Source organism: Drosophila suzukii, chromosome 3 (assembly GCF_043229965.1).
Source record: "Drosophila suzukii chromosome 3, CBGP_Dsuzu_IsoJpt1.0, whole genome shotgun sequence".
NCBI lineage: Eukaryota > Metazoa > Arthropoda > Insecta > Diptera > Drosophilidae > Drosophila > Drosophila suzukii.
Window position 1 is genome coordinate 16,619,867 of NC_092082.1, and position 27,801 is coordinate 16,647,667.

A 27,801-nucleotide genomic window follows, 5' to 3' on the forward strand; every position below is an offset into this window, starting at 1 on the left:
TCACAATTAGTAAGAATTTTTAAATAGGAATTTCATAACCAGCCCAAAATTCTAAGAAACAGGAAACTGCGGCCCATTGCCAACAAAACCCAAAGAAATGTTTCAATCAAAACTATTTTTTTAAAACGCAATGATATATACCTAGTTGGCAAAAGTTAAGGCACAGTCAAGTAGTCTAGTTATCTATTGCTCTTTTGAAAATCTAGGCGAAGAAATAAAAAAAAACCCAAGGGTTCTTGAAGGTGCGACACTGAATAATCACAATTAGTAAGAATTTTTAAATTGGAATTTCATAACCAGCCCAAAATTCTAAGAAACAGGAAACTGCGGCCCATTGCCAACAAAACCCAAAGAAATGTTTCAATCAAAACTATTTTTTTAAAACGCAATGATATATACCTAGTTGGCAAAAGTTAAGGCACAGTCAAGTAGTCTAGTTATCTATTGCTCTTTTGAAAATCTAGGCGAAGAAATAAAAAAAAACCCAAGGGTTCTTGAAGGTGCGACACTGAATAATCACAATTAGTAAGAATTTTTAAATTGGAATTTCATAACCAGCCCAAAATTCTAAGAAACAGGAAACTGCGGCCCATTGCCAACAAAACCCAAAGAGCTTGATTCATGCGACCGCCACTCCAACAGTGGCTGAGCATGAATGAAGAACAGGGCTGAATTTTTCGGGATATCGATATTGAGCAATCGAATCTGGTTCATGGGGAACAAATATCGCAACGCACTGGTTCCCCAAACGAGCACTTTAATCATTTGATATAAAATTACTTATAGTAAGGAAAAAAGTTAATAGCTTAAATAGTTATTAACTAACTCAAAGTAGGAATTCTTTTTCATTAGTCAAAGTAGGAATGATTTTTCATTATTCCCAGTTTTAAACCAGTCTACACGCCCGTTTTATCTACATTGCTATCTACACAAACATTTTCCCTTTCGGCCGCATTGATGCTATCGTACAGTGAGAAAAAAGGTTAATTTAGAACGGAATTCAAACTTTTATATTGGCGCCAGTATTGATTAGTCATAGCTAGACAAAGTATTTAATATTTTACGCTACATGCAATTCCAAATTATTTTCAAATGAACAATAAGCTTTAAATATGTTGGTATGTTGGTACCGCAGCATAGCACCGCTAGCGATGTGGCAAAAACACTCGATAGGCGATAAGGCATTATGGTCGACGGAACATTCGATAGCCGATAGAGCATCGATATTTCCAGAAACGAAAAATCGCTCTTGAGCCACCTCTACAAAATCGCACCCGCAGCGAGAATCCGCTCATTTCAAATTTTCAAACTCCCGAGAGCGGTTGCGGTGGTGTCGTCGAAACAGCGGCTCCTGAATCCATCCGAATCCTGCATTTGCCTTGCCGTGGAACTGAAACCCGAATCCGAATCGAATCGAAGCGCAGTGGTGGTTTCTCTCCCGCTCTCTCTGTCTATTTCTTTCTCTCGCGCGTGTGTGTATGTGTATGCGAGTGGCAGGAAAAGTGCGAAGCCGAAATCTTTTTGAGCTGAAAGAAAGCGCAACTTCAATTAGCAAAAGCAAGAGTAGTAGTAGTAAAAGAAAAGCGGAAAACTAACAAACAAAAAAAAAAAAAAGAAAACAAAAATGGCAAGCGAAGTGGCCCAAATACCCGCCGAGGAAACGCCCGCAGTGGCGGCGGCGGAAAAGCCAGAAGAGCCGGAAAAGCCAGCGGCCCAGCCAGCGGACTCAACGGCGGCTCCAGCTGCCGCCCCCGCAGTGGAGAAGGCGGCTGAGGATGGGGAGGCCGACAAGAAGGACGAGGCCGGAAAACAGGACAAGCAGCAGCAGCAGGATGGCGAGGAGCCCAAAAAGGAGGAGGCGGCCGCTGCTCCCGTGGCTGCCAAATCGGAAGCCCCGCCCGCCCAGAAATTCAATGTGCACAAGACCAACTTCGAGAAGGACATCATCTATCTGTACCAGTTTTCGCGCACCCCGCTGCTGCCCTCCTTATCGCCGTACTGCTTGAAGGTGGAGACCTGGCTGCGTCTTGTGGGCCTGAAATACGAGGTGAGTTTCGGGGATAACCCAGGAAATCTGGGGAAACTCTCGGGGTATCCCAGTAAAACCCTTGAAACTCTTGAAAACTTCAAAAGAATAACCCATGAAAACCCAGAAAAACGGAAAACTCCCAGATATCCCAGATTTTTCAAGGCATTTTTGCGGTACAGACTTTTTCCCAGCTCCTGCGGGAGAGGGAGAGAGCCAAAGAGAGAGAGCCAGCGCCGCCATCATGGTGTGCTAAGCCTGCCCCGTGTCTGTGTGTGTGACCTGCCCTGCCCCGTAACTGAAAAAGGAATACATTTAGCCTGCCCTCTCTTTCCCCCGCCCATGTGTGTGTGTGTGAACCTGTAGCCTGGTCCTGTGCGCGTGTGTTTGTGCACAGCGTATACATAAAATTTGTGTGTGCGCCGACGCTGCGTCGCTGCTTTATGCTCCACTCTGGCCCCCTTTGTCAATCTCCCCCCCCAACCCCCGCCAGCAAACCCCCTTGCAAAAGTCGTGCTTCAAATTTTGCACTTGCCGACTCTCTCCTTTTGTCTCGCTTCCTCTCTCGCCGTCTGCTCTTTGTCTTTTGTTGCTGCACTGTTTTTTATTTCACTTTTCTTTCGACTTCATTTTGCACTGAGAGAAAAGTGTATCTCAAGATGATAAGTAATTTAATATCCCCAATATGTTTGCCTACTTAGCATCCATATGCCAACTTCACTTAATATCCACTCAACGTCAATTTGCTTCTTTTTTCGCTGTGTGCAGCAGCAGCAGCAGCAGCTTGTAATTGCTTTTAATAAAAATTGATGCAGTTTAAGATGGACTCAGAAATAGCTGTCTCCCTCTCCTCCTTTTCCCTTTCCATTTCTTATCCGTTAAGTAGCTGTAATAGTGTGGGAGGGGTGGGGAGGCAGACAAACAACTGTCAACGACTTCCAATGGTGCCTTCCATTTTAGCCCGTTTTTTCCTCTTCTTCTTTTTATTATTATTATTTTTTCTTCACTTTTTAAAGCGCGCCTATGCGGTTTGCATATTTTTTATATATTTACGAGAGGAAAAACTTGTAGTGGGGGAGAAATGGGTGCGGTCACCCGCACAAAAACTGGCGACGCAATTGCTGTTTAATCTTATTAATTACATTGGTTAATGAAAAACGAGCCCCTTGACGATGCAAGGAATGTTTTGTTAATTGATGCCGCTTTCCAGATGCCGATAAGCAATCGCCCCCATATGTTGCATTCCACGAATGTGCGGGGGAGGGGGAAAAGGCAATTATGATTGACAGTAGTCCGTCAGTTGGCCCGCAGCTGGAAATTACTTTCCATTTTCATTATTCCCATTTCCACTGATAAGAAGGCAGCCCAAATAAAAAAAAAGCACAGAAAAAAAGAGTTCAACAAACTTGGAGACCTTTGACATTTCTGGTTTGTTGTTGCAGCGCGCATTAATCATAAAAAAAGGGAGGGTGACTGTAAATGCAACTGACTAAGCCAGTTTTCCCCCTTGCGTTTCTGCTTTTTTTTTTAATACCCCCCGCTGCTACGGCTCGACTGCATTTTTTTCCTTCTTTTCCCTCCTTTGTATACACACATTCATCAGTGTAAACAAGAGCAGAAGTTGTTTCTTTATTGATGATAAACCAAATGCATATTTTTTTCACACCACATTGAAGGCGGCGCCCATTAATAAACACTGGAGCAACAACCACAACAACAACAGCAGCCAGCAGCGATGCATAAGTTTCGCTTTTAAGGCGGTGGCCCGCATTGCTGGCATTCCTGAGTGTCGCGCGCTAGTAGATTGTGCAATTAATTTACATTTTCCCTGCCATATGAATTACGAGCACAAAATGATTAAAATTCAAATAGAAATGCTGGCGCGCCATTTCATTTGTGCAATATTGCCATCCTGATGCAATTTCTAAGTATTCTGGCAACGCTGCTGCTGCCTCTCCTGCTGCAACTGTACATGTGCGAATGTGTGCGTGCTGCGCTGTGTGTGTTTGAGAGGAAATGGAGTTTTTTTTGTTTTTTGTATTTTCTGGTTTTTGTATTTTTACGTATTGTGGCTGCCTTTGTTTTAATTAATAAACCGCATATTTGCATTAAAACAACACACAGAGGACGGCCTTTGTTGTTGCTCACTCGCTCCAGTGCAATTCTCCCGCTCGTCGCTCTCTTTGGAACTTTTGTGCAAGGGTGTGGATACACGCACACACACACACACGCAGGCTGCATAATTGCATTGCTGTTGCTTCTTCTTCTCGCCTGACTTTACACTGCAAAAAAAATAAGAAGGAAAGAAGTTGATTGGGGAGGCAAAGCCATTGCCTTAATTGGCATAATGATTTAATAAAAAAATAAATATTTGCATTGTGCGTGGGCACACGAAGAAGAAGCAGAAGATGGTGATGGAGCTAAAGAAGAGGAAGCAAGCAGACAGGCTGCCCCGTTTTTGTGGATCATTGGAATTGAAAAATGGACTCCACCCTTTTTGCAGAGCGTTGCGATGCTGCCGCTGGAAGGCGAAAATCTCTCTACAACTACAATGCTCCTCTCTCTCCACTCTCTCTTTTCCTTTCTCTCTCCTCTCTCGCTTTTGGCGGACAACCACACCCTGCCTCTCCCTTTTTTGGCAGAGGGCGCGCGAAAGCATAAAATATGGCAACGGCTCGCTTTTTGTTATGGCCCTCGTACTTCTAATTAGAAATTATTATGTAGATTTGTGCAGCCAAGCTGAAAATAAAAAGGTTCAAACCCGAACCGGACACCCGCCTATAACTGTCACATAGCTAACGGTAACGCTTCGTGCGGACGTGTGTACACACTGGAAGGCACTGGAATATGTCAAAATGTTCGAATAGCGGGCAATTGGAACGACGTTTTCCCTCCCGCTGTGCGCCTGTGTGCTGTATGTGTGTTCGTCCGTTATATAGGGGTGTTGGTTTTTTGGGTGGGTTTTTCGGTTTTCGAGTCTGGGTTTTGGGTTTTTGGGTTCCTGGGAGGTACAGCTAGCTTTTCGTGTAGTGGTTGGTTTTTCAGCATCTGCTTGGCATACATAGGAAATGCCCAAATACACACGCAAACAAACGATTGCCGGCTAGATGTATGTCATGAGCGCCATCTAGCGGCCGGAATCCTTGCGGGGGAGTGAACTACATTTCGCATTAGTCATGGCTGTAAAAAAAACCACTTCGCGGTTCCATATGGCCGTTGACCATCTCAAAATTATGAGTATTTTTAAGTTTGTCATCATTTATTTGCGACTTCACTTATTCATTTCACAAAACACGCGCAAATTCAAAAATCTTGTTTTTTTAAAATGTTTTCGAAAAAACAAACGTTAATCGCAACTTCAGAATAATATTCCTCTAGTATTTTGAAATTATATTTTACCACCAATTATTATGATACATGATTATACAAACGATTTAACAAACTATGGTAAAATAACCCATCGTTACAATACTCCTTCAATCAGTTTCTATATTTAAAAACCAACACCCAGATCTGTTGAACTCAAGTGGTATTTATGATCTTACTCATCCCAACATGATGGCTAAGTCCTAAAACAGAATTCTTGTGAAATAGGAATTACCGATTTGAATGACCATATACGGAAATATTTGTTCTCACTGCATGAAGTGGAATGCTGATCGCAGATAAAGGGTGGGGTAAACAATCGCCCACTCCCCCACATTCCTCGCACGATTACTCATCCCACGCAATGAACGAATTAAATTTATCTTCGTGTTCTTTCCCTTTGCAGAATGTCGATCATAAGATGCGTTTCCGCTCCAAGAAGGGTCAGCTGCCGTTCATCGAACTGAATGGGGAGGAAATCGCCGATTCGGCCATTATCATCAAGGAACTGTCGTCCAAGTACGAGAAGAATCTGGACTCGGGACTCACCGCCGAGCAGAGGAATGTGTCGTACGCCACGATTGCCATGCTGGAGAATCATCTCATCTGGATCATCTTCTACTGGCGCGCCAAGTATCCGGACAATGTGCTCAAGGGCTACAAGGTCAACTTGCAGCACGCCCTCGGCCTGCGGCTGCCCAACTCGATTCTGAACTTCTTCTTTAAGATCACCTTTGGTCGCAAGGTAACTGGATAGTTTGAGATATTGGCGGTCATGATCATGGTCCACGATTTTCACTTTCCCAGAATTTGTATGATTTTGATTAGAATTTTCATTGAAACATTGCATACTTTTGGTCATTGTTGTAATTAGTTCTACAGTCAATATCATCTAATTATAAAAACTATTTGACATATAATTCTAGGTTTAAAACTATTGGTATGAATACTGTTCTAGTTTTTCTTGTTGGTAAAAGTAATCTATCTTTTGGTGTTTTACAAAGAACTAATATTTTGCTATACATTTTTAATTTAAATTGTACATTTTACAAAAACATATTTTACCTATTAACTTTTAATCCATAAAATAGGATGTAAATTTAATGTTTTACTGATGTGAATTCTGATGTGAAATTAGTATATACATTTTTTAAATGGCGTTTGGGAAGTTAAGTTTGAAATAGTACTCCGTTTAGACTGTACTTTATCTAAATCAAACAAAATGAGTGAAAGTGAAAACCGGAAGATGCCTGCTAGACATGTAGAGAAACATATTTTTTCAACATTAGAAGTAGCTGATTTATTTGGTCTTGAAATATAACAACGCCAGCAGCTGAGCCTCCAGTAGTTCCTAAAACCGAATATATCCGCACTTTGTTTAGATTGAAATCGTAATCGAAAACCGGAGAGGTTCCCAAGTTGGCTGGCGTTGTGGATTAGGCGGGGATGGATGGGTAGTGTAAATAAACAATACTTGAAAATTGAAACTAAGAAAGCGGTGGCGTATTATATTGCACCTAGCTATACGAAAAACAAAATGAAATGAAAAAACTCCAAACACCACCACCATCCCCACACATATAGTTTATCCCGAAAACGCCGTTGGCATAAACAATAAATCCCTGGCGGGATGGATTTGTTTATATCTCGAGCGGTTCTCACATAACAAACCCAGACCCTAAAACGGGAAATCGAATGGAAAACAATCGTTATTTTACCACTAACTCTTGCATGGTTTTTCTCTTTTTTCTTTTTCGTTCTTTTTTGCATACTACTTTGGTTTTGAACATCTAACTGTGTAATGCGTATTGCCCCCCGATCCCCAAAAAAATAACTCACATCACATCTCCAAACACCCCGAATCCGTAACGTATGCTTGTGCATCCCCCAAATCCGTAACCCCCAAAACATCCGTAACTGCTGTACGGCAAAACAACTATTGAACACAACAAGTGGTTCCAGGGCACGAAGAAGCTGAAGGCGCATGGCATCGGCGTCCACAGCGCCGAGGAGATCGAGGAGTTCGGCAAGAACGACCTGAAGGTGCTCAGCGAGATGCTTGACTGCAAGCCGTTCTTCTTTGGCGACGAGCCTACCACCCTGGATGTGGTGGCCTTCGCGGTCCTGTCGCAGCTCCACTATCTGTCCAAGGACATTGCGTATCCGCTGCGCGACTACATGACCGAGAAGTGCCCCAACTTGATTGGCCACGTGTCCCGCATGAAGGACAAGTGCTTCCCCGACTGGGACGAGATCTGCACGAAGCTGGACCTCAATGCGCACATTCCCAAGCCAGAGTGAGTATTGTTGGATGAGTTTATCCAGCTGATCTATTTTCTAATTACATTTTTTTGTACTTTGTGCAGGCCCGAGACCAAGGAAGGCAAGGAGGGCGGCGAGCAGGAGAAATCAAACGAACAGGAGGGCACTGAGGGCGATAAGATCGAGAAGGAGTTGGAGAAGGACAAGGTGAGGCCTAGATCCCCAAAGCCAGAAGGTCCTTCTTTCATAAAGTTCATAGAGATAGAGTGAATAAATGTAGAGTGGGTCTAGTCCAAACATAACTTAATTTATAATTCAGAAAATGTGTCAACACTTATGAGTCTATAAAAATTTTAAGTCTAAAAATTCTACAAAAATTTAAATGTTCTTCATATGATTCATTCTTCGGATCATATGATGTGAAGTGATATGATATGAAAGTATGAAGATGACAAAGGTTATAATTCTTAATGGTAATATGTAACATTCTATTCTCTATTTTTTATACGAAGAAAGACCTTGTAATCCCCAATATTACCAATTTTTAACCACCTATTAACCCATGTCCTTGTTCTTTTCCAGTCAAACGAGAAGGAGTCGACCGAGGAGAACAAAGAGAAGGAGGAAACAAAGTAAATTCGCCGTTAGTTATATGCGTACATATATCTAGTATATGTGTATGATCGAAGGATACAAAAACACCCACATACACACACATTATATATATATACATATGTAGTACGATACTATATAGTAAGGCCCTATATAGCTAGGCGCTACGCTCTCATATATAAGCATTCAGACATCAGAAAACCACTCGAAAAGAAAAAAAAAAAAACCACATTAACAAAAAACACCCATTTACACACACCTAGGACAACTGTAAAGCAAAAGCAGGCAAAAAAACCATCAGCAAGAAAACGATCCACTAAGTAATGAGAAAAAAAAACAAAAAAAGCATATACAATAACGTAACGTAAAACTTTGGACATCTTTTTTTATATATTTACACGACGACGACGTTTGTATTACAAGAACAAGAAACAAAAAGCAAAAAATTTCAGAAAACGCAAAAAAAAACCGTAAAAACCATTTAGTATAAAATTATAAAAGTTTATACGTATAAATATTAAGATGATGAATGAAAGCGATGAGAGCGGGGGGAGAAATTATAAAAAATTAGTTAAAGAACTCGAATAAAACAAAGAACAAGTGAGCAAAACGTGAGTAAAAAGAGTGAAGCCCGATAGGAGGAAAAGTTAGGAAGGTGTAGAACAGCATACAATACGCATTAATCATTAGTTTTCATTCAAAAGCGATCTATATAATACACACTCATCCACACTCACTCTCACAGACACTCACACACACACACTCACATATAGCATATGCAGCAACAATTGCAACTCGATGGTATTGTTTACTCTTCCAAAATTGATTAAGCTTAAAGTAAAGAAAAGGATCCGCAACCAGTACGATAGGAGGATATGATATGATATGACATATAGTGATGGTTAGTAGGGATGGCATGCAATGGGAATGAGAATGAGAATGGTATAGGAATGATATAAACGGAATGACGGCAATTAAGTTTATTTTTTATATATATATGATTGCAAATAGTAATTTTGATTCTCGTGTGCAAATAATTAAACAAAGCAGATAAAATTTATTACTTATAATTATATACATAAACCTTATATACGCCCATTATGCATAAAGATGTGTATAAAAAAAAAAAAAAAAACAAAACAAACAACAAAACATAAAAACTGTATGTTGGTTCTTTTATTATATTATATTTTATTTCTATAAATATTATTGTAATTTTACTGTGTATTATGATTTTGCAAACCAAAATCCCTTCGTATGAGATGCTGAGAGCGTTGATCCATCGATGATTCACCCCCCATAAAACAAATCAAAACAATTCGAACCAAAAACAAATACTCGGCCATCCATACGAACAAAATTTATCTTTTAATTTGTACGAATTTGTAACTACTTATGTATATTCTCTTTTGGTACGTCCATTGAAACAAAATTATGTACGCCTCATTTATTTTTTCTACTGTCTTGTGTTTTATACGATTTAATTTAATGATATTGATTATGCAAATATATATATAAATATAAACATAATTTCTACTGTAATTAAAAATGCTGCAGACAACAAAAACGAACGACAAACTCATAGAAAACACAACAGACATCTGAGGAGAAGAACTGGAGCGGAAGAACTGGAAGAATTCTCCGCGGGGAGGTCACTCCCCCCTCGTTCTCCTACTCCAACACTTTCTCCCTTATCCAGTCGGCCTCCCATTCATTCACGGATTCTTCGGTGTTTATTGTTTTCCGTTTTTTTTTTTAACTTCTCATAAAATAAAACAAATCATCATCAGCCACAGATGGAGAATGAATGAAATTTTTAATAGGGTAAAACTCACACAACTAAGAAATAAAAAGAAAATCGAAAACAAATACAGAACCCATTGAGGCGCGACAAAAAAACAGTGAAAACAATTTAGGAGAAGGTCAGAAAGAAACCAAGAAGCAGGAGAAGACGAGCGGGCGATCGATCGATCCACGAAGAAATTCTCTATAACGATACGATTTGTAGACTACGCAAGTATTTTTATGTATTAAAGGTTATGTTGTAAGTTTTTATCACAATATTTGTATTGTAGCTCAGTGTTTTATATGATTATATAAAATGGATAAAGAAAAACAAAAACAAAAATGAAAACGATAAACCGAAATGAAACCGAAACCATAAAAGCGTAAAGAGCAGAAGAGCAAACCCGGACAGAAAGAAAAATTATTGTATTACATACATCTTATATATAATAAATATGCTTCTTAATAAAAAAAAAAAACAAAAAACAAAACAAAACAAAGCCCTGAATGTGCTCCCAAATGATTTACGGCGGAGGCTTCCACGGCGGACACGCACTGTCCCGATAAAGAAGTCGCATCGGTCGACTTTAAGCCGGGGTGGCTTTACTCGCCCGCAGAGCTTTACGGGAAACAGAGGAAAAATTTAATTATGACACCCGAGTTATCTTCCGACGACGTACCCGTACCACCTGATAACTCTAATTCAAGTTTGCTTATTCATATCTAAACAGTCATAGTAGCCCTCGGTTATAAATTTCGCCCCGATAGCAGATAGCAACCCAATCCACAAGAAGCCCCCTAAATTATTTTGTGTGGTCACTGTTTTCGTGGTCAACAATCAGTCCAGATGAATCAGTTTTGGGGCACTTTTAATTGATATGATTTTTTCCAATTTCCCCAATTATAATTGATCTCAGTTAAGAAGTTAAACAAAAGGCTGGGCAATTCAATTAGGCAAAGTGAAGAGAAGTAAACATTCAGCAGTGAACTTTCTTCCCCAGCTCAAGGTCACAAAGGAGACCCAGAATTGTGAATATTTCTACAGTCTACAGCCTTATATATATATATTTGCACCCAGATATGCCAATCAAATTGACATTCAATTCAATCTGACCCAATATCACCGAGACGGGGGCGGTAATCGATATTTGACCTAGGCCAATAAATTTTCCACCACCCCCATTTTACTAGAGTTGGAAGTTGTCTAATCAACATTTAATTTGATGTTCGATTCGAACGCTTCGAAGCCATCAAACATCAAAGCGAATGGCAGGGGCTTTTGGGGGTTCTAAGCCCCCCCGACTAATCAAGGCAAACACATCGAAGAATACCAGGCCCACCCACCCCATTGGCCCCTCTATTTCTGTCAGCGACATTTCGGGCAATTTATTGAAGACGAATATTCCAATCAGAGCAAATCATGCGAATATGGCAAACGGAATTTATTACGTCAAGCGTGCAGGGGCCGTAAAAAATAAAAGGTAAGTGTGATATCGCTTGGATCCATCTATCTCCAACCCGCAGTTACAGCTGTAGCCAAAGTTGTAGCAGCTCATATTTTCAAGGCTTTTGGGGAAGTATTACTCGGAATAATAAGTGTATTTCAGCTTCAAGGGAAAATCTGATGCAAGACTAGTTTACTACTAAAACAAAGGAATTGGATTATTTATTTATATTTCCAATTCCTTTTTAATAACATGATATTAGATGGAAATGGACTAGACTGCCTAGTTTTTATTTTGTTCGCATATGTATAATTTTCTGAGCATTACGGAATCTTGTTGAAAATAAACTAAGAGTAATATCTTGAAAGATCTTACCGATTATTTCTTTTGTAGATGAGTTCTTTAAGATGAATCCCTATTTATAAATATAACTATAAATGTAAACCAATTTTTAGTTCTATTGGAAATTAAAACATTTTTAAGAATAGAACATAAGTACCATCTTAGTATTTTATCTTTCTTAATAATTGCTTTTTAAAATAGGTCATAAGAGGTGATTATTTCTTAAGAGCTACTAAAATTTTTATCGTATCTGTACACACCTATCGCTCTGACAAACACACTTATCCGGGGAGAGCTTATAACGGTACCGTTCCGTTTGTCCTTTGTGGCAAATATTTTTTTCAGCTCCCCAAAAGAGGGGGAGGGGGTTTTTTCAGAGCGAGAGGGCGACAGTATTGGCGTGCACATTGCATGCGGCGACAGGTGGGTGGAAGTGAGAGGGCTGGATGGGTGGAGGGGTGTGCAAGAGATAGATAAGTAATTCCATGGAGCATGCAGCTTGGTTGGATGTCGATTCGGAATTCGGAGGCTCCCAGCATTGAATTGGTGTTAAGCACGAACCGAACGAAATGGAAATGGAAATGAGAGAACGAGACTGAGAATGAAAATCAGCAGTTGTCATTGTCATTGGAATTGGTTGTGGACTGGACGGGTGGAAAATGGGTGGGAAATCGGGGAAAAGTAGGGGGCAACGGGGACTTTACGGCTCGAAGGCAAAAAGGGAGATGAAAGACACGCCACCGAAAGAAGAGTCCGCCGGAGTTCCGTTCATCCAGTTGCCGCTGTTCACTGCAACTGCTCGGTTCGGATTCGCTCCTGCTCTTTTAACCGTTATCCGGGGCAGCTTATCCGGGAAATATCCCGCGTATCCGAAATACCTTCGTGTAATTTACCAGTGATTATCTCAATCCGATCGTGCTGAAATCTAGTGAAAATTTACTAGATGAACTAAATTAGAGCACGGTATTTCGATATCTGAATAATTGTGGAATCTATAGCTAATTACCCATTCGTGCTGAATTGTGGCATAGTGTTATACAGTGCTTTAACACTAGGCTGTACCAAACAAGAAACTGAAATTTATCTAAAACATTGCATGTTATTGAAAAGTGAAGGGCTTTAGTTGCTTTAAATAGTGTTAAAATGTTAGAAAGATATCTAGATAGAAACTTTTATACTTAATATTGTTTTCTTTACTTAGAACTAAAAAAAATTATTGTCCCACATTGAACAACCCTTAACCTACAACCCCTAAAAGTGGTAACTAACTAATTTTCGAAGACTAATGACAAATATAATCAAGTATTCATAATAAATGCTTTGGGAATAAAAATTACTCTATATAATTGTGCTGATAGTAAACATTCAGACAGTGCTTTTATACCTAGTTAAACTGCATTAAATCGTTGTGTTCCGAAAAATCCCCGTGACTTGAAAATTTTATTTTAACTCGGCCTCATTTTTGTGATATAGCATGTTTTAATAACCTGATTTTGCTGAAATTGAGTTGATCTTAGATAGTCTATAACAGTTTATCATTTTAAATTGAAGCACGAACGATTTACCAAACTTTATACAGCCTATGCCCATGCCGTGTAATTATAGTTATTATAAAACAATTTTATACTCATAGATTGGTCTACCTAACTTGACGGTTTACCTTTCCATTGATTAGCTGGAAACAATTATTACCCACCATGTCCAATCAATTGTTTTTCCTGAGCTTGGCGGACATATTTTCCGTGTATCCGGCAATTTTTAAGGAACAGAGCAAGAAGCTTAAAAAGACCAAGCAAATCTATCTGCCCAGCGATGAGGAATGGCAGGACAAGATGTACTACATGCTGTTGGAGATCCAGCGCCATGTGAACGACTCCTCCGACGATACCATATCCCTGCACGAGATCAATAAGAAGGAGAAGCCCATGTTCGATCCATTGCGTATTACCAAGATTATATCGCCGGGTGTGAGTCCCAATGGACGTCGAAGCAGGGCCCTGAAATACTGCCATTCCACCACCGTCAAGGTTAAGTTGAAGACCGGAGCACGCTGGTCTTTGCCCACCATTGCCAATGCCGCCAAACTTCTCCGAAAACCACCGATTCTTGTGGACTTTCAAAATGAGCATGATATGCGATTGGCCTTCTCCTTAATATACGATGTCTTTCGATGTGGGTTCTTGAGATTGTGTTGTATTTTATGGTCTTCTAAAGTTTTTTGCCTTTAACTTTTTAGACAAGGTTGTAATGTCAAATGCTTTGAGTGACGTGTGCTTTTTTGAGAAACATCCAGAGGTGGGTGCAGATTATATTGTAAAATAGAAATAAGTGGGTTATTACAATTAATGGTGTTTTAATCTTAGTACAAAAGTGACGAACAACGTATTTGGTTAATGCTGTTCGAACTCTACGATCGTCAGTTTAAGGGTCGCAACTCCGAGGAAAAGGATCTACAGGCTGGTCTTTATAAGGAGTGCGAAGTCACAGGTGGGTAGCTAAATTATTATATAATCCTTATAAAGCCAATTTCTGAACAGAACTCGCGGAGGTCCTCTGGCAACATCGTATTCGACTGGCAGCCTCGATTTCCCGGATGAGGATTCAGGTGGGAGCTCTTCGTCTCTCACAACTCCTTCCCATCCATCTTCAGAATGAGAAAGTGGCCATTGCAGCTGCGAATCCTGTGGTAACCGGTTGGATAAATCCTTTTTTAGTAAGGTTTGTATTTAACAAAGATAAATAAAGTAGAATTAGATATTTAACATATATTACTTGGTTTCTAAGAAATAAGGAAGAAGCGGATAGGATCCTTACCGAAATGGGCTTTACTGTCCACGGACCTGACGATGAGGAACAACTTATGGTGCAGCACTGTAAATGGGACAATATATGTCCTTTGGTCATATCCTGTATTCCCAAGGACCGCAGTGAATTCACCAAATCCAAGCTAATGACTAAGCATTACTTCATAATGCAGGTAAGCTTTCAAAATAAAATAACGAATTTATTAAATACTTATTTCTGTTAATTTTATTTTATTTTAAATAAGTACTTGTAATGCTAAGAAATAAAAAGCTGAAAGATTTAAGGTTTAAAGTACGAAGGCTTTTAGTTATTATCAACTTAAATTTTGGCACTGATGGCCTAAATCGAAGGACAACTATTATCAAAAATATATAAGACAACTAATAAAATTACGTAACTTTTATATTTTTCAAGCTTGTTTCACATAAAATATAGATTATAAGCTAGTGGTTAGATCAATTAAACTAAAAACAAAACAGTCATTACCTTAAACTCTTGTTTCCGGTTACAGTTAATTGTAGTCAGTTAAAGATGTCTGTTAAAATGACAAAAACAACACGTTGGGCAATTAGAGTTTTTCCCGGAAAAAATCGGCGTAGACAGCTTTTAAATATATCTTGGTTAAGTCAACTTGGCGTATGATTAATAAACATTGAAACCAAATCTTTATAAACATGTTTTCGTCTCGTAATGAAATTCTTGAAAACTTTCGGTTGTGTTTACACATTTTGTTTTTGGATTGCAGGAGTTCCAATGCACTCTTTTGAATGTTTACAAATATTGACAATTCTTTCAGGACAAGAACTTCACTTTTGGCCCGGCCATTATGTCGAAGTTGATGGATTACTTTGAACTGGATGGCGATATATTGCAGACACATATAGGTTCGCCACGATCCACTGCATATTTGGCAGCTCTTTTCTACTCCATCAATCGGGTGAACAACTTCTATGTTTATGGAGCTGGGGCAAATCTCAAGGAGTACCGTCGCTATATGGAATCCATTGGGGTAAATAATATCCGTCTGTTTGGCGATGCGTTTACCTCGTTTCCCATGGAATCGAATCGATTTCGAACGGTGGTGGGAATTTTCGCCACTCCACCGAACTCCTTTAGTGCCATTTCGGATCCCATCGATTTGATCTGCTCGAGGGGCGGAGATCTGAGTATGCTAGAGGTCCTCACCGAATCAGAGGTCAGCGACGAGGGTCGCCAGCGGGTGGCCATGATCCTCGAGGAGCAGCTGCTGACCCTCACCATGTCGATGTCGCGACCCCAAGTACAGTTTGTTCTCTACCAGACACACTCCATTGTGGGCACTGAAAACGAGGATATGGTGCAGCATGTCGTGGAATTGATTAACAAGTTGGCTTTGGAGAAGCATCGCAATGCCTACAGAGAACAGAAACGTTTGGAGGCCCTAGCTGAAGCGGAGGCAGCTAATATTCCATCGGCTGCGATGACCAAAGATTCGCCCAGGAAGAAGGATAAACCCTCGGCACAGCCGGAACTTCCGACTCCAGGAACGCCGGCTTCATCGGCTCCACCCTTGCCGAGAGTGGATAGCATAGACCTGATAGTAACCCCTGACATTGATGAGTTTGTGCAGGATACGGTGCCAGATATATGCATCAATCAGGATAATTGCATCAAACAGCAGGTTACGGGTAGTTATTTATCCCTAGTACGAAGGAAAACTTTAACACATCTAAATGAAAAATACCTAATTAGACGGGCGGAACAGAGAGGACTCTTCGGCAAGCCCGAAAAGGATTCCAAGGATAAGTCGCGACCCAAGACTGTGAAACTCCAAGAACAGCATTCGGAACCAGCGCCCCAGGATATGGGCTATGATCAGAGGAACTCCGCTCATCGATCAAGTGCCCAGCAAATTGTAAGTAAACTGTAGAATTTTGCCAAAAATAACCCTCAAAGCATATACAATAGGGCTGTTAGACTTTACACTTTATTGTTAACAAAAACAAATTTGAAGGTGGGCGATTGTTGTTAAAATAGCGCATTTGTGGGAGATATAGGGGGTAATGTGACTGAGGCTGAGCTTGAGGTGTGGGGCTATATGTACACTGGAGTCTTATGAGCTAATAATTAACATGTCCATACTGTCTGCGGATTGATCATCATCGATAGACACGCGATCGATGTCATCATTATTGAACATCATTTTAATCGGCTTCATTATCTGGTATATCGACAAGATCATTTCTAATGACTCTTCAACGTTTTGATTACAAATACTATTATTTCATATACTTTTTGTTCTTTTACAGGTTACTTTTTTATGATCTATCATAGATTTCATACTCTGTTATTTTAATTAAATTAAATAACATTATTATAATCGATTTTACCTCTTCCTATCACACTTTCTATCATTTGAGTACCTTTTACTTTCTATTATTTGTATTATCTTCATCTATATTCACATCGTTTGTATTATTTGCATGTGCAGGCGTACACTTTGTAATTCATGGAGGTATTTCATTTGTTGCATTGTTTTTTATAATATTAACATTTCAATTATTTGTACATTTTAATATTCACATCATTATCATATTAAATGGGACTGATATGTTTGTTATACTGTTAACTGGTAGTACCTAGTACAAATCAGCTCCATCTCATTGCACAGTATTGCTCACATTACTTTAATCTATATTCACATCCTATAATCTGCAGCCACATCATCACCATTAGAGAGGGTGAGGTTTTAGGGTAATTAGCATGAGGTGGCAAGCACTTTGCCTTGGCTTAGTCACAGGCTCCAAGGGATTAGGTCATGCTCGATCTGCTTATCTCATTGGATTGTTAAGACTGGGAGATCACCGATCGATCGAAGATTACTTTTTCCAGGCACTGGCCGATGAGGTCTTCGCATAGTTCTGACTCTTTTGCTGCTGATAGTTCTGTTTAATATCCGCTTTCTTGCCACTCGAATAGTTTGATCCCATGCCTGAACTATTGCTGGTGCCATTGTAGCTGAAACTGGACTTGAAGGTGGGATTGCCCATGCTCTTGAACATGGGATGGTTCTTACCGGCACCCACCGGTGGTGCCGACTGGTTGTAGTAGCTCCTGGTGTTGTTCTGCTGGCCCTTGTCACTGGACATTTGGCGGGCATAGGAGGAGAGTCCCAGACCCACCGCACCCATGCCCACGCCCAATCCCACCGTGCTCACACCCACTCCGCCCATGCCCACTCCGTAGGACTGCTGCTTGTGGCTGGTACTAAAGGTGGCCGCCTGATCCGTGGCCAGAGATCCACTCTGCGTGTAGAACTGCTGTTGCACCTCCACTATATAGCGATAGGCCTCCTCCATGCTCTTCGGGTTCCGCCGCAGGATCATCGAGTGCGTCGGCTCGGGCAGGTGATCTCGGAATACCTGCAGAGTGATCCGCTCGATGTCCTCGAGACCATATAAGGTATCATTGTGGGTTAACTTTCTGTTGATCAGTCTGTGCTTTAGCTTGGCCATCTTCTGGTAATACAGCTCTATATTCGAGTCCAAAACTGCACTGCGTATCTTGTGTATCAGCGAATAGCTGGACTCCCTTTCCGCATAGTTGTACAGCAGTTGATCCTTGAGCTTTAGCCAGGATTCAGCTTTGAGGAGATGACCATTGCCAGCTCCATTGCCATTGCCCACGGGAGCACTCATTTGTCGCGTAAAGACCGCCTCTCTCGCCCGATCTGTGCACTTGTTTTTAATATGTCCTATTAACTGGGCCTTATAATAGTCATCGAAACTATTTATGGCCGGCATTAGGGCCTCGATTTTATGGAGGAACTGCGGCAGCTTGTTGGGATCACTGCCATCGAAGTTCTCCACCAGCTTTAGCCGGCTCAGGACCTGATTGTATTTGTTCACAAACTCGGGATCCATCCTGGCTATATCTATATAGCTTTACCGTTAACGCTTCGCTTGCGTTCGCGTCGACGTTTCGGGCGCGACTGCTTCCAAATTCGAAATCACCGCCAAGCGACCGACGACGGCCGCGTCAATAATTGTTGTGTATGGAAAAACAGATTTTAGATTCTTACAAATGTATAAATTAACATTCATTAACATGAATTTTACTTGCAAGACCCTCTCCGATCCAATGCGAATTCGAAATCGACACGAACCGTGGTCGAGCCGACAGAACTGAACTGAAATGAGCGGATCCGAACCCGAACAGAAATCAACTGGCAGAATAAAACAGAACGGAACACAGCGCCCGCCATTCATTGTGGTGGGAGTTGTGGTACCCGGTGTATATGGAGTACGGGGGTGTACTGAGCTTTTTTGGGTGGTATGACATGGTCAATAGGAAGCCTAGGGATTTTGACACGAAAACTTTATGCCCTTAACTCAAAAGTAAACTTCAAATGAAAGATGGATAAACATTATATTTTTTAATTCTAATTTTAAAAAACTGTTATATAACGTTTAGCCGATCTGCTTGAGATATAGTGGATTTGTTTCAGATATTTACCTAGATATCATGTGGTCCTCAGTAAGGAATACAATTTTAGTAGCATACATTTTGGGTTAGAATACATTGGGAATATTTTTTAATATTCCTGTCAAAAAAATTCAATTAAAAGTTGAATTCGTAGGATTTATTTATTTATTCTTTGATCAAAAAAAGTACTAAAATTGTAGAACTTATAATATTTTTGTTTAGGTACTATTAACTTTAGAGGGATTTATAAAAAAGTTTTATGAAGTAATGCAACTATAGTGACCTTCAAGTATTGACTACATTTTGGCGACCAACTGGGGATAAGAATAAAATAAGCAACTGAAATTGGTCTTGTGATCGTAAAATTTTTCCGATTGACATGAAATTTGGTATGTGAACTAAGGTAGAAAAAACAAATACTTTTCCATCAGAAGAGAAATTCGATTCTTGCTAATTTGTACTACAATCAAGTTTTAAAATATTATAATGGGTATCTGAGATCTGTAACCCCGTTCTCTGTGCCTGCTATTTGTTTACTGTTGTTGTGTTGTATGCCCGGCGCTGAATCATAGGCACAAACACAAGCACGGCGACACCCTGCGACCGATCGCGCCTAGATATAGCCGGGCAGATAGAGATAGAGATAGTGCCAACCCAACGGACACGGGTCCACAAAAACCCCGTAGCTAAAGCACAGCACGCACATACTACCCTAATACAACATCGAACACAACAAACGAATTTCATTAAAAGGCGCGCACAAATCGCTTTAAACGAAGCGTTAGATTTGTTTTTGTTTGCCTTTTTCATTCGCCGTGCTAATTGTCAGGGGGCAAATGGCAAAAAAATCGAAATAAATAAAAAAATAAAGAGAGAAAGTGCACGCGAGGATAACATAATTGGCTTTTCATTGACAGACAGTCAAATAGAACATGCACCGCCTTAAATATTACACATACGCACTGATTGACAGCGAAAAATGCAACTTTTCGACATTATTCACATGCAAATTGTTCCAAACAGCAATTGCATTCAAGGTCCTTTCATAATAATTTAAGATTTTTTCGAAGAATCTAATTGTGCGGCTCACGCTGCACCCTGCACTCGATTGCTCATCGCTTGATCTGCACTCAATCGACCCCAGCAGCATCTAATTCAGCTCGATTGCCTCCAATCTTGACACGTACACTCAGAGAAACAAACAAATTAAGTTATTAATTTAATAATTATTAACTGATTTTTGATTTATGGATATTTTTATTTTAAAAATATATTTTCAATAATATGTGATACTGTGTTAAAAGTAATTAGTACAACTTTCTATATTTAGTATGAAGTTCTTATATCACTATCATAAAAGTCATATATAATCAAAATATCGAAGACCAGTTTAAATTTTATTAATAGTTAACAAAAAGCCATTACCATTACCCATACTTTTTATATTATTTTAACACAATGATTTAAATTTTTTATTAATTTGCCAATAGATGTAGTCTGTCCTTTCAACTGATCGACTTAGAAAATCCCTTAAAAAATTAAAGAACCAATTTTTAGTGTTATTAGTCACCATAGGTCACGATGATTGAAATTTGGAATGTAATTTCTCTCAGTGCATAGGTACTCATACCAGCGCACACCTTTATTAGTGGTTACCGCCGCTTAACCCGCCACTGCCCCCTGTTCCCATCGATGGGTCGCTTTTAAGGTCTGCTGCGCCGGCGTGCGCGGTTCAACTAATTAGCAACAATTTCTGAGCGTTAGCGGCTTGTAAAACGGTTTAATAATAGCAAAAACTTGTCGGCGAGTAGTCATCGCCGAGGACAAATCACAAAGAAGCCGGGAGATTAAGGGGACAAAGGGGGGGTTCCATTGGGGTGCTAATTTAAATCGCGTCTCTAAACTGATAAGCGGATTTAATTGCTATCAACTTCGAGTTGGATGACTTCGCCCACCCCGCCTGTCACTTTGGCTCACTGCGAAAACAATCCACGCCGCCTTGCAACTGTAATTTCTATAGTTATTATGCGGACAACAACAACAGCGACTTGCTTTGCCGCCTTGATAAGCAGGTTCAGGGACGCCCCCCACCACCCACCGATTCCATTCCAGCCCCACCCAACCGATCCCCACTCCCCAACCAGAAATACCTTTGTGGAGTTTTCCAAACTTAAGATAACGATTGCCTGCTGCAAAGGTGATTAATCATATAGATAATGTCGATATACGTTATGATTTCATTCACAACTGTTTGTAAAATTTAAATGATAACGATTTTAGCAAACTTTGGGGTTCAGATATGGCTTAATACACTCCCAGAAAACAAATATTTATTTGAATTTTATTTAAATCAATAAAATGAACCATAAATTTTGTGTTTAATAAATACAAACATACAGTCGTGATGACTTGATAAACATTTTTATAATACCAGGGCAGTGTTTTTTAATAACTTATAGAGAGATACCTTTTTAATTTGGAAAGAAAACACTCGCCGAGATTGAATTTTTATATTTATAATAGATGATACTATTATTTCTTTCAATACTAAAATATGCATGAAAATTTATATGATAACAAAATATTATTATTTTTATTTAAAACGAGAACCATCACAGTCATAAAAAATGTATTCCTTTGTTGTGATCTCATAAAAGGACCGTTAAAAACCCTTCAAAATATTATGCTTACAAAACTAACGTTTAAATACAAATTAAATGAAAATAAACCCCCCAAATTTGGAGCCCAATGTTCGCATTGTTTGCGTTCAGCAGGTGTCTAAATGAAGTACACTATAGTACCGAGTACACAAACTTATGGGCCATAAATTCAATTGAAAGCCCGCTCGATTCGAATCATTTGCAAGCCAAATTCGGCGCGAATTCTTGGCCAACATTTTGCGCATATTAATTGTGTTCTCAAAATGTGCTCAATTGTTTGGAAAACTAATTACGTGCGCGCGCCATTTAAATCATTTTTATTTATTTCTTTATTTTGCAGCTCCAGCGCCTGCAGCGATCGACGAGCGCCAGTGCGATCCGTTCGCACCTGACCAAGGTATCATCGACATACCGCCGACCCATCGCCTTCAACTTTATTCGGCGCGAGTGCAAGCGGTTCTACGTCTTGCCCGTCTATATGGTGAGTGTTTTTCCCCTTCAGACAACCAGTTTTAGGGTCCAATAATATTTACAATCCCGAAACGGCCAATCCCGATTTTTAGCACAGCACCAAGCAGAGCATTCGATTATGGTGGCAATATGCCTACAAATGCGTCACTCCCGCCGCCTCGTCCAATGCCGCTTGGAATCCGAATCTCAAATTTAGGCTCTATTGCAGTCGGCAATTGCGCATCCGGAAATTGAGACGTGGTCCGTGGTCCAGGAGGCAGCCACTCCGGTTGCATATCAATGACATCAAGCTGTTGTGCCAGGTGCGCAGGCGAAGTAAATAAATCAGTTATGGATTGTTTATCAAGCCCTATAGGGAAGGTCTAGACAAAATTCCATTCCCCAGAAGTTCCACAGAAAACTCTTGTTGGAATTCATACTTTGATATCTTCCCGCCGTTTGAGGGCATTGCCATTCATGGCGAATTTATCGATAAATCAATACCAATCAGTGTTGAAGGAAAAAATAAAACTTTTAAATAATCTTAATCCATTTATGGTATATCTTTTATTTCGACACACATCTCTTAGGCCTTTTAATATTTTAGTACCTTATTATTATTTTATATTGCAAATGTAAGAATTATTAAGCAGGTTAGATCTTAACATCATTCAAGGAACTTTTTGAATAAATAGACTCCATCCTGAAAATAAGGTTAATTTGGCCTGCTCAGAATAGAATTATCTGAGCGTAGAATTATCTAAAGACAATAAACAATCTAAAAGCCAAGAAAATAGGGGAATCCAATCGATAGCTGCGTTTGCTATTGAAGAAACCACCAAAAAAAAAATAAGATTTCACTTAAAATAAATGTAAACATATTATTTATTTTACCAACAGCATGGAATTGTAGTAAAAGGAACAGAAAATAAATAAAAGTAAATATTTTTAAACAGCTTTCTATTTAAATGTAACCAAAATGTCATTTAAATTATATTTCTTAAGAGCGAAATCAAACATACTTAGAAACATAATTAGAATGCACTTTTTTATAAATTCAAAATCCAATTCATCAACTTTCACAGATGTGCACGTTTTCGGTTGAATGTTTTTAAATTGTATAGAACATACCCTTTTTATTAGGAAACTAACATTGTATTGATAAAAAATTAACTAGTTGTGTAAATTTTTGTATTATAAGCAAAATGGATCTTTGAAAATAAAAAACTCTTCGGAAGTTAAACTGAATTGAATTTTAGTTACACATTTATGGGACAAATTATAAGTTTATCAACTATGCAAACTATCAATTAGTTGTTCCGAGTAATCGTTAAGTATTTGATTTATTTATAGGATGAGCGTGATTGAGTACAAATACAAAAATTAATTCAATGAAATGCAATTTAAAATTGTCGGTCAATGTCCTGTATTTGTCAAAGACTTACGCCGTTGAGTAAATGGGGTAGGGCATTTGCGATGCGATACGCTATAGGTATAGTTATAGTTTATAAACATAGTAATGCTGATATCCTAAGGGCGATCCACATCGATGCCACAAGTTCGATAATGTGAGTCCCAGGCGCGAAGCTGAAATAGATGAGTGAAGGAAAAGGTATTTTATTTTAAATACTCTGTAGCAGAGAAAACAAATTAATATGTGTGGTTACTACAAATTGGGGTATATAGTTATGTTGAATTTTCAACGGTTGTTGAAAATTGATAGAAAAAATCTCGAAAAATCTTTTGGGTACTTGAATTAATGTTTTCCTTCAATTTCCTCTTCCAATTTCCTTCAATAACCACTTAAGACCACTTAGCTGACCTGGCAATCACGACTGCAGTACCATTGATTTTGGCAACTGGAGCACATGTAGGTGGCTTCATGGCGCTTGCATTCGTGGCAGCGCCTATCCTCTTTGCCATTGATGGGCGCGGATAAATCACGATTAGACTTTTTGTTGCTCTTCAGGCCAAGCGGTTTGATCTTGTCTGACTTGGCCTGGATCTCGGCCATTTCTTCGTCGTTACGGTAAGCGGAATGTGATTCGTGGTACTGGAAAGTAATAAAAGTTTATTTTTTATTGCAAATAAAGTAGTTCCATTAGATTTCTTACCTGTCTATTAGTTGGCTGACGCTGGGAGGCCATGGGACTGCTGTTGAACAGCGGTTTGAGTTGTGAGTCAATATCGAAATGATTGTCCATTGTGATGTTAGTGTAAGGGGAAGGTTTTCCCGGAGCCTCGTGGTAGAAGGATGAGGACGTGGTAGCCAGATTTGGCGTGGAGTTGGTCATCTCCTGATATCTGTAAAAAAAAAAAATAAAATTTAAATAATATGCACTAATAGGGAAAGACGAACTTAAAAAACAAGATTTATAAGTAGTGTTAAACGTTAATTCAACTCCGAAGCCTATTTGAAACTTAATGAAGTATTCCCACCTGTCCTGTGGATGCAATAACTTTTGCCTCTTAGCCAGCGGAGCATTTGTATTTAACGTATCCCGAGGATCGCGCGTGGACATGGAACTCCTTCTGAATTGCTTACGTTCGTCCTCGAAATGGCGAAGAGATACAGGTGGAGCTTGTTCCTTCAAGCCCATAACTCTGAAATTATTGACATCGATTTAGAGTTCTTAGAAGTTGTTGACCAAACTCACCCGCGCAGCACACGGATGTTGTTCTGGTTGAGTTCGGCATAATTTAGGCATTGCTCCACCGCCGACAGGCCACGTTTAGAAGTCATTGGAGATTGCTGCTCTTCATCGAGCATCGCCTGCATCTCGCGCAGCTCGTCAGTGCTACAGCTTTTTGTGAGAAGAAGCGGCAGTAGGTCCTTTATGACCGTCATGCGCTCCTTTCGTTCCAATCGCGAACGCAGCTCCTCCTTCACGCAACGAAGATGAAGCAGTCGATTGTATTCCTCCTCTTTTTGGGCTATCAGATTGTCTATTGTTTTTAGATCCGCATCAATGCGCTCCCGTTCTGCGCTCAGAGAATTCTGATCTGGGCGGACCGATTTAACCTTATCCGTCATGATGGAGTCTATTTCATCGAATAGTTCCTTGACGCGATAATGGAAATTGGCGTCACTGTTGTTGAGATCAATGGTGGGCTTTTGGCGGGTTGTCGAAGAAGAGGGCTGCGGTGATTGCGACCCCTGCGTCTGGGTGGACACCGTCTCCGAGCGACGTGGTTGCGGCTGCTGGGGAACCGCAAAGCTGGGTGGAACATCTGGAGGCAAGTTGAGTTGCACTTGGGCCGGCATTTGGTTAAACTGCTGTGGTGGAGCCAACTGCTGCGGTGGAGTCTCCCTTGGTTGTTCAAACTGCTGTGGTGGAGCTTCTATTGGTGGAATTATCTGCTGCGGCAGAGCTTCCCTTGGTATACCCAATTGCTGTGCCGGAGCTGATCTTGGTTGAGCTTGCTGCTGAGGAGGAAGCTGTTGTTGTGGCGGAGCTGGCTGATGTGGCGGAACTGGCTGATGTGGCGGAACTGATCTTGGTAGAGCTTGCTGCTGTGGTAGGTCAAATCTTGGTGGAGCGAGCTGCTGTGGTGGAGCCATCTGCTGCAAAGACGCTGATCTTAGTTGAGCCATTTGGTGCAAAGGAGCTTGATGTACTGGTGTCAGAGGCTTTTCCAGTGGAACTGCCCTTAGTGGAGCAGCCTGAACTGGAGGTTTCTTTGCGATAGCAGCCACTTGTGGAATAGCAGCATACAAAGCAGCCACTTGGGGTGAAGCTGCCTGTTGAATTGAATAGTTCTGCGTGTTGACTTTTGTGTTATTTGGCAGCTTCTCGTTGGGATAGGTTATCTCCATGGGCGTAGCCGGCGGTGTAGGAGTATTTAAACTGTAGGAGACGGGCGTCAAATTATCAGCCGGCTTGGTCGCAGGCGGAGCCAGGGAATACGGTGTGCTGAGCTTGAACGAAGGCTGACCCTGAAGAGGATTAGCAACTGGGGTGCTGGGCATTTGGAGATCTAAGGGTATTGTTGTATTCACTGGTTTGTTTTCCTGCACCTGCATAAATTCAATCGTATCATCATCATCCTCATCCGCATCTAGATTAGTGCATTTCTCGCTGCTTGAGGGCGGTGTCACCGAGCGCCGTCTCTTGAGAGTGGATTCAACTACTAGGGATTCGGCCACTTCCAGTACCACCTCCTGTTGCACAAGGGTCTGATCATTTAGAGCCTGCTCCAACTCCATGGTCGCCGAAAGCTTGTCAAAGTCAAAGCCAGGCTGCTGAGGGTTCTTCTGTATCAAGAACTCATCGAGGATAAAGGAACCGTTTTCGTTGTTTGCCGGCGGCTTTTTCTCCGGAATTTCAAAGTTGATTTGAGGAGCGGGCACAAATTTAGGCTTATTTTCCTTGACAGGCGTAACACTGGCCTGCTGATCTGAATCGGGTTTCTCCGGGGATTCCTCGTTCTCCGTGTCATCCAGACAAATGAGTTCCGGCGACCGACTGGCACTACGACTACGCGAATAGCTGCGACTACGGCTACGACTGCGACTGCGACTCCGACTGGGGCTGTGGCTGCGACTGCGACTACGACTGGGGGTCCTGCTGTCGTAGTTCCGGCGCTTCCTGGCATTGTAGCGAGCCTGGAGCTCTGATTTGCGCCTGGGCAGCAGATCCTTTAGGCCCTCCAAATAGGTGTTGTACTCCAGTTTATTGGGGCGCAGCCTGGAATGGGATGAGGTGATATTTTGAGTTCGGGGAAGGGTTTCTACATGGGATTCTAGCTTACCAGCGCATGCTGCGACGCTTGAAGTAAAGATTGGGCCATCCGCGACGCTGTAGCTGCAATTGCCGGATTCGGCGAAGGGTTTCGGCGCGTGTGGAAGGCGGTGCCGCCTTGATCTCCGGCTTCTCATCCTTGTCGGATGTAGAAGCCACTTCGGGAGCTGCATTTCCGGGCTTCTCCGATCCGGTGGCTTTGGTCTTCAACTTCTGGGGGCGCTCCTTGCTCACCGCCGCGTCCATCAGTGCGTCGTATTCCCCCTCCTCGTGGCTGTACTCGTCGCTACTGAGCTGGGAATTGGAGGAATCGTAGATCTCCACGTTGGACATATCGGCTGCAACTGGACGACGGTCAGGTATGTACATCTTGGGCATTTAACCCCCCAAAAAAACTCACGCGCTCACGTCTGCAATTTTCGCCCAACAAAAAAGCGTCTGCCGGCTGAATTTTCAGATCCGCCGCCTCGCTGCTCCTTGCCGCTGCTGAAAACCACTTAACACCTTGGTCCAAGACCCCAAATGGGTTAACTAGGGTTTATCCCAGTTTTTAAGCGTCTACTTTCAGCGAAAAAGCAATTTCTAATTGTAAGAAAATTAGTTTGGCGTTCAATTTCGCGAAAGATTTTTGACAGGCAATTAGTGTGGACGCAAACCAGTAGGGTTGCCAGGTGTCAGAAGCCGTGGAAAAAATACCAACAGTAATTTGGTTAAATACTAGATCGAAAAAAGTGAGGGGGTTTAAAAAAATTATAATTATTACATAAATCATACCGAATTCTGAAATTCGGGGTTTTTTTATGTAGCCCAAACCCAAAACAACGACTATATGTGATTTAATT

The 27,801-nt window shown here is 40.8% G+C and overlaps 4 protein-coding genes across 6 annotated transcripts; 2 read left to right on the plus strand and 2 right to left on the minus strand.

The window, feature by feature from the left end:
* The first annotated feature begins 1,288 nt into the window (after positions 1-1,288).
* On the plus strand, positions 1,289-9,796 carry fax (failed axon connections). 2 transcript variants are annotated; one of them, XM_017076424.4, is made up of 5 exons: positions 1,289-2,047; positions 5,799-6,137; positions 7,346-7,689; positions 7,759-7,861; positions 8,237-9,796. In XM_017076424.4, exons 1-5 carry the CDS (start codon positions 1,625-1,627, stop codon positions 8,288-8,290), a joined length of 1,263 nt encoding a protein of 420 aa, XP_016931913.1. In that variant the 5' UTR covers positions 1,289-1,624; the 3' UTR covers positions 8,291-9,796. The 2 variants fall into 2 exon arrangements, with proteins under 2 accessions (XP_016931913.1, XP_016931914.1); XM_017076425.4 differs by having other exon boundaries at positions 7,355-7,689.
* Positions 9,797-13,535: 3,739 nt separating this feature from the next.
* LOC108011301 (uncharacterized) lies at positions 13,536-22,745 on the plus strand. The gene is made up of 8 exons (XM_036815298.3): positions 13,536-14,010; positions 14,075-14,133; positions 14,202-14,325; positions 14,376-14,556; positions 14,623-14,815; positions 15,440-16,537; positions 22,108-22,248; positions 22,331-22,745. Exons 1-8 carry the CDS (start codon positions 13,536-13,538, stop codon positions 22,559-22,561), a joined length of 2,502 nt encoding a protein of 833 aa, XP_036671193.3. The 3' UTR covers positions 22,562-22,745.
* Positions 16,594-18,837, minus strand: Gagr (Gag-related). Its single transcript, XM_017086405.4, has one exon. It carries the CDS (start codon positions 18,543-18,545, stop codon positions 17,502-17,504), a length of 1,044 nt encoding a protein of 347 aa, XP_016941894.4. The 5' UTR covers positions 18,546-18,837; the 3' UTR covers positions 16,594-17,501.
* A 796-nt stretch (positions 22,746-23,541) lies between the features above and the next one.
* RAF2 (RING-associated factor 2) lies at positions 23,542-27,608 on the minus strand. 2 transcript variants are annotated; one of them, XM_036815294.3, is made up of 7 exons: positions 27,360-27,608; positions 26,970-27,297; positions 24,875-26,905; positions 24,657-24,821; positions 24,332-24,521; positions 24,040-24,270; positions 23,542-23,804 (listed from the first exon to the last, which is right to left on the minus strand). In XM_036815294.3, the coding sequence occupies exons 2-7, from the start codon at positions 27,290-27,292 to the stop codon at positions 23,748-23,750; spliced, it is 2,997 nt and encodes a 998-aa protein (XP_036671189.3). In that variant the 5' UTR covers positions 27,293-27,297; positions 27,360-27,608; the 3' UTR covers positions 23,542-23,747. The 2 variants fall into 2 exon arrangements, with proteins under 2 accessions (XP_036671189.3, XP_036671188.3); XM_036815293.3 differs by having other exon boundaries at positions 26,970-27,303; positions 27,360-27,607.
* Between the last annotated feature and the right edge of the window lie 193 nt (positions 27,609-27,801).